Raw genomic sequence first — 7,101 nt, forward strand, 5'->3', positions numbered from 1 at the left:
TTAGGAGCCAGAAATTGTAGCCTCTGGCGAGGAACTGACTTCTGAACCTTGAGTTTTATTCTCTGGACAGCCCCTGACTTGTGGGAATGCCAATCTGTGCCTCAGTTTTCTCTTTGGAAAACCTCTGCCTTACTTCCCAACTTTTTGGAAAGATGAGAATTTGAAGGGGTCTGTGCCTCCACCTACCTAGAAACAAGTGAGTAAAAGCCAATTTAGCTACTGAACTTAATAAGTAGACTCTGGACTCCAAACTCCTTGTAATTCTTTGTTTCACCAGAGCTAGTCTCCTTTCTCCAGTTGCTCTGTAATCTGTTGGAGAGCAAAGACTTTACCCTTTTCTGTTTACTGCCTTCATCCTGAACAACCAGCAATGTGCTCATGCTTAATATCTTATTCAGCATATAACTGCAGATGAATTAACTGAGCCCAGATGGCACACTTATTACAAGAAAATTCTATGCATAAGTTGTTCCTTGGGGTGACCTCCAGCACCACCAGGGTTCCAGGCATGAAAGGAGGCATCTTCAACTTCCATTAATTACTGATGAAAGTAGAAGAGGTATGGTGGCCTGTGGGACCTGTGTCCCTTGCTGCTCAGAGACTCTCTTGGGCTCATGACGGTTTCTGTATTCATCAGCAGACAGTCCTCTCCTGCTTCCCATTCCCTTCAATATGTCTTTGGTAAATGTTAGTTGAATGAATGAGTGTCTGATACCATAAAGGTGGTCTCTGAAATTGAAGCTTCACTTTGAGATCTAGAACTCTTCCGAGTTAACAGGAATGAACAATCTCAGCAGGTTAGAGATGCTAAGAGATGTGCCTCCTAGGAGAAGCCGGCTCTTCAGGCATGTTCATCTCTATGCCCAGTGTGTAGGACGAGAGCCTCAATGCCTGGGGGGTAGAGCTGAGTCCCAGTTTCTTCAGTGCTTCCTGGAGAGCATAAAAAAACAGGAGCAAGTCTTTCTGAAGTGCAGCATTTGGCTGGGCATTTTGGAGATCCCAAATGAGGACTGCCTAATAGTGAAGGTGGACCCCTGAACTTGAGGACCCCAGAATCTCTGGCTCAGATGTGTCATCCAGGGCTGAGAAACTTAGCAGCAGTTGGAGACAACAGCTGTCCATTTGGAAAGGGGAAAGCTTGAGCATTTGAAAGCATCATCCCTTTCTACCTCCCCAACCTTTTGTAATGAATGTGTGGGAAATGAGAACCCTCTCAATCCTCCCAGCCCCTTATCAGGACTTCAAGAAAGATCCAGTCCTCAGCCAACCTGCAGTGTTTTAGTTTTTATCACACAAAGGTTTAAATTAAAGGAATTAGAATTTTCTAATTTTAGCCAACTCACTGGCAAATTTTAGAAACCTGACCCTCTATCACAAAACACTACCTCCCAGGACCATTTGAAGCAAAAGACCTCACCCAAATAACCCCCCGTTATTGCAGAGAGCCCCCAAGCTGAAAAAGGAGCTCCTAGAAGGAACTTCCCTCCCAAGGCTACTTTGCTGGAGTCTCATCCTTCTGAGGAGGGTCAGCTTGGAGCATGCAGCAGGACGGTGAGGAGCCTGGGGGAAGTGGGAAGACACGGAGGACGACAGAGACAGGGGAAGACCTCAGGGCTTTGCTTCCATCAACTGTTTCATCTGCCATTGGCCAATGTTCTGGAGAAGTTTTTTCCAGCCCCTCACTTCCTGTCCTGTCCTGCTTCCCTTAGATCAGGAGAGTCAGAGGTTATGAGCAAGGAACAAAGACTCACCCATGAGCCAGCTCTCAAAGAAAGTGGCTTGCGTTGACAGCCTGGGGGCAGCAAGGATGCAGTCTCCCAGGAGAGGATGCACTCAGCGTTGGGAAGCCAGGCTGGAGGGGCCTGAGTGACCCTCTCCGCATGTGGGCAGGGCAGTGGGAGGTGGTGTGTGGATACCTCTCTCTCATGCCCAGGGATCAGCAGCATGAACCAGCTTGGGGGGCTCTTTGTGAATGGCCGGCCCCTGCCTCTGGATACACGGCAGCAGATTGTGCGGCTAGCAGTCAGTGGAATGCGGCCCTGTGACATCTCACGGAGCCTTAAGGTAATGGGCCAGCATCTTTACCCAGTGATGGGGACAGGAAGCAGGGAGAAAGGGCTCCTCTGAAGGCAAGAGCCTGGGGCTGTTGCAGGCTCTGAGGGCTTTTGGGACTTGAGTCACTTCCTGGCAGACCCTCTTGGAGGTTGAAAAGGGGCACTTCAGACCCTCAAAGGTGAGGCTGGACTCCCAACTCCATGGCCTGGTCCAGTAAGTTTTGGCTTTGTCTTGTAGCCTCCTCCTGTCCCAGGGACACTCTCCCTCCTTCTGCCCATTGTGCCTCACCTGTCCCTGCTTCTCACCTGACTCAGGTATCTAACGGCTGTGTGAGCAAGATCCTAGGGCGTTATTACCGCACGGGTGTCTTGGAGCCCAAGGGCATTGGGGGAAGCAAGCCACGGCTGGCTACACCCCCTGTGGTGGCTCGAATTGCCCAGCTGAAGGGTGAGTGTCCAGCTCTCTTTGCCTGGGAAATCCAACGCCAGCTTTGTGCTGAAGGGCTTTGCACCCAGGACAAGACTCCCAGCGTAAGTACCCTTCCCTTCCAACAATGGGGCTGGAAAACAGGCTTTCTGGGGAGACAAATAGCCTTTCTTATTTGGCAATGTGGGCATCCCAGGCTGGTGACAGGGCTCCTGCGCTCTTCTGACCCATACGTTTTTCTTTTGAAAAGTGGTGGTAATAAGATAATTGGGAAGGAGAAAGCATAGAGAGAGAGATGAGGCTGCCCTTAGGAACAATGTGTGGGTGGAGACAGACAGGAAAAAGGATATTAAGGGGAATGTCCTCAGGGTATAGCCCTGGGTCTGAGCACCATCTCTCCACTCAACACCCCGACACTCCTAGGTCTCCTCCATCAACCGAGTCCTGCGGGCACTACAGGAGGACCAGGGACTACCGTGGACACAGCTCAGGTCACCAGGTGAGTCTTGGAGTTGTCCCCAGGGCTAATCAGAGCTGAATCTCCAACATTTTATGGTTCTCAAAGCCTTTTCTCGTTCTTTCTTGGATCATCTTCACAACAACCCAATAAGGAGGACCAGGCAGTGAGTCTTATTCTCTCCCAGCAGAAGAAAATTGACATCCAGAAAAGTGAAGTGACTTACCCAAGGTCACCAGCTAGTTGATGGCAGGCCCTGGAACAGAACCCAGGTCCCCCAGCCCCTGGATTCACAGGATCTATTGAAGAAGAGGCAGGACTGAGTCTCATACCCTCCCTCTGCTCTGTGCATAGCTTCTTAGAGCATCATTCATGTTCTTTGGGACCACACACACCTGGCCCAAGCCTGCTACTAGTCCCTCCAAAGCCCCGCACATTAAGCATACACCCCACCATAGTATTGAGAACCCTTTCCACCAAGTGACCCTGCAGTGACCTCTAAGTAACTGTGAATGCCCCACCAACTTGGCTCTGCTCTTCTACCCATGGTGAGACACCCAGCTGCAGCCCCAGGGACTTAGGGACCCCATCTGACCAGAGGAATCACCATCGCAAACCACCACAGACTGTTGTCTTCCTTTTCAGCTGTTTTGGCTCCAGCTCTCCTCACTCCCCACAGTGGCTCTGAGACTCCCCGGGGTCCCCACCCAGGGACCGGCCACCGGAATCGGACTATCTTCTCCCCAAGCCAAGCAGAGGCACTGGAGAAAGGTGCTGGGCTGGGGCAGATGGAGGGTCAGAGAGTCCTCGGTGTGACACAGGGACAGTGGCCCTGAGGTCTGTGGGCAAAGGCTGAGAGGTGCAGGCTGTGAGTGGCCCTGCCTTGAGGAGGAAGGTAGTTTGGGGTTGTAGCAGGCGGGGAGTGTTGCCTGAGGGGAGACCCATATCTTGCTCCTCTCCCGGTGCCCTTACTTTGTGACCCTCAATCTCCACAGAGTTCCAGCGTGGGCAGTATCCTGATTCAGTGGCCCGTGGAAAGCTGGCTGCTGCCACCTCTCTGCCTGAGGACACTGTGAGGGTGAGTGAGCTCTGCAACACTGTGCACAAACCACAAGGAAGAAGAGTCTGTGCTGGCCAGGGCTTTGGGTTCCCATGAGGTGGAGAGGGGAGGTGAGAAGGTGGAAACAAACTTGTTTGGAGCAACAATCAGAGACGAGACCCTCCTTGTTCACCTTCTGCTGATTGCTCTCCTCTCTTCCCCAACCCAAACCTTTGAGTTGAGGAAGGGGCCAGAGAGCAAAAGCTAGAGCATGGAGGGAGGATGTCAGGCCCAAGGAAGGGCCAACATTCTGAGTTCGGGCTAGGAATATGTGGTGAGATCAGCAGGTGACAGGCAGCGTAAAGTACATCCAGCTGCATTGTCCCTGTCCTCGCTCAGGTCTGGTTTTCCAACAGAAGAGCCAAATGGCGCCGGCAAGAGAAGCTCAAGTGGGAAATGCAGCTGCCAGGTGATTTCTCTGCACCATCTTCCATCTGCCTGCTCATTCATCTATCCATCCATCCAGCCAGCCAGCCAGCCAGCCATCCCCCATTCATCCATCCATTTATCCATCCACCCATGTATCCATCCATCCATCCATCCATCCATCTGTCTATCCACACATCCATTCATCCATGCATCATCCACCCAGCCATCCACCCAGGTACCCATTTATCCACTCATCTATCCATGCATCCATCCCTCCATCCATCCATCCATTTATCCATCCACCCATCTATCCATCCATCCAACCAGCCAGCCAGTCACCCACCCACCTGCTCACCCACCTATCTACCTATCCATTTATCCATCCATCAATCCACCCATTCATCCATGCATCTCCCCATGCATCCATCCATGCATCTGCTCATGCATTCATCCATTCATCCACTCATGCATCCATCCACCCACTCATGCATCCATGCATCCATCAATTCATCTTTCCATTAATCTATGTATCCATCCACCCATCCATCCAACATTTACACAGCATCTCCCAAGTGCCAGACCATGTGCCAGATGCTGGGCACACACAGTCCCCGTTCTTAAGGCTGCACTGTCCCCAGTACCATCACTGGAATTTAATCATTCTTCTCCAGTTTCCCAAGGACCTGTCTTGGGGAAGAGGACAGTTTTGGGTTAAAATATGCATCTCCTCCCACCCCTTCTAGAAGTGGTTGTTTCCTGGCATCCAACCTTCCTGCCTGTCACTACACTCCTCCCGTACCCGGCCCCAATTCCTCTTTCTGAGTGGATTCACTCTTATTTTATAGGTGCTTCCCAGGGGCTGACTGTATCAAGAGTTGCCCCAGGAATCATCTCTGGACAGGTACTCGGGAGGAGAAGGGAGTCTGTGCCGTGGGAAGACTGAAGGGCTCACGGGCTCTCCCATTTCTGGCCTGAGTCAGGATCTCTGGCTCTCTAGGGCCCCACAGAGTCCATGTTGAGAAAGTACTATCCCCAAAGTCTACTATGTGAACGGTGCCTTCTGCAGTTGTGCAGGATACAACCTGGGTGGCAGGCAGCTCTGGGGTCCCAGCGTTCTCTACTGGAGGCATCACTGGAAGCTGAGGTTCTTCTCTTGCTTTCTTTTAGCAGTCCCCCGGCAGTGTGCCCACAGCAGCCCTGCCTGCCCTGGAACCGCTGGGTCCTTCCTGCTATCAGCTGTGCTGGGCAACAGCACCAGACAGGTGTCTGAGTGACACCCCACCTAAAGCCTGTCTCAAGCCCTGCTGGGGTAAGAATTCAGGCCAGGCCTCAGTCCTGCAGGATGTGGGGGAGGGCTGACTGATCCAACCTCCAGGAGAGCATGGATCTCCACTGGGGGTCATCAAAGGAACCTCAATACAGCTTTCCTCATTCTATGCATGGTCCACAAAGTTAGGGAGACTAGTAACCCTTGAGTCTATGGTATCACTGACAGCCATAGCAGGTAAGGGTGTGAGATTGGGATTCAAGTGTGTATATGCAGGATGGGAAACTGATGTCTCAGTCTCTCTCCCACAGTGACTTTGAGAGGTGGGATGGGAACAATAACCCCAAGCTCTCTCTATTTGTCCCCACAGGCCACTTGCCCCCACAGCCGAATTCCCTGGACTCAGGACTGCTTTGCCTTCCTTGCCCTTCCTCCCACTGTCCCCTGGCCAGTCTTAGTGGCTGTGAGGCCCTGCTCTGGCCTGGCTGCCCACTACTGTATGGCTTGGAATGAGGCAGGAATGGGAAGGAGATGGCATAGGGAGGATCTAATACCATCCTGCCCATTGTCCTTACCATCTTGCCCATATAGACTGTGGCTCCTTCCTCTTTCCTGTGATTGCTCCCTCCTGTGTGGACCTTGCCTGGCCCTGCCTCGATGCCTCTCTGGCATATTACCTGATTGGAGGGGCTGGTGAAGCAACACCCACCCACTTCTCACACTGGCCTTAAGAGGCCTCCACTCAGCAGTAATAAAAGCAGTTTTTATTAGCAGTAGTTCTGTTGTCCATCATGTTTTCCCTATGAGCACCCCTATGCCCACTCTAATATTTAACAATTATAGACAGTTTGCCCTATCATTTATTTACATCTATGTATCTTATCCTCCAATCTATGCATGTATGTATGTATGTGTGTAGGCTATATATGTATCTAAACAATGTATTTGTCAATGCATCAGTTTATCTACTCTATTATGTATGTATCTATATGTGTATTATGTATGTATCTATCTTGGTGTTTGGGGGCTCGTATGTCTACGTGTATGCACAAGTGTGTGTGCACACACACACACACACTGATATTATATCATAGCATTTTATTCCTAAATCTTCCAGCATGCATTCCCAAAAAACAAGAAACTTGTCTTACATAATCACAATATTATATCCGCATCTAAGAAAATATACTGTAACTCCTTAATCTAAGAAAATAGACATTCATTCCCTAATTGCATATGTATTTTTGTCATAGCAGCAAGCAGAGTGAAATGCCATTTTTCATATTTTGCTTTCCATTTATATGTGCTTTATTTATACATGCTCCAGGGGCATGTTTTCTTCGTTCTTTGGGCAGTGAGTTCTAAATCTTCTCAATTCTGTCCCTTCAAATAAAGGTCTAGGCCCTTCCTGAGAAGTCTCAGAATGTG

General features: G+C 50.4%; 1 protein-coding gene across 2 annotated transcripts; it reads left to right on the forward strand.

The window, feature by feature from the left end:
- The first annotated feature begins 1,538 nt into the window (after positions 1–1,538).
- On the forward strand, positions 1,539–6,439 carry PAX4 (paired box 4). Of its 2 annotated transcripts, XM_011995924.1 has the most exons (10): positions 1,539–1,551; positions 1,934–2,064; positions 2,370–2,585; positions 2,905–2,980; positions 3,584–3,709; positions 3,934–4,016; positions 4,377–4,446; positions 5,252–5,307; positions 5,574–5,715; positions 6,265–6,439. In XM_011995924.1, exons 1-10 carry the CDS (start codon positions 1,539–1,541, stop codon positions 6,402–6,404), a joined length of 1,053 nt encoding a protein of 350 aa, XP_011851314.1. In that variant the 3' UTR covers positions 6,405–6,439. The 2 variants fall into 2 exon arrangements, with proteins under 2 accessions (XP_011851314.1, XP_011851315.1); XM_011995925.1 differs by lacking the exons at positions 1,539–1,551; positions 6,265–6,439 and adding an exon at positions 6,044–6,213 and having other exon boundaries at positions 1,918–2,064.
- The last annotated feature ends 662 nt before the right edge of the window (positions 6,440–7,101 follow it).

Source organism: Mandrillus leucophaeus, unplaced genomic scaffold, assembly GCF_000951045.1.
Source record: "Mandrillus leucophaeus isolate KB7577 unplaced genomic scaffold, Mleu.le_1.0 Scaffold5, whole genome shotgun sequence".
NCBI classification, from domain to species: Eukaryota; Metazoa; Chordata; class Mammalia; order Primates; family Cercopithecidae; genus Mandrillus; species Mandrillus leucophaeus.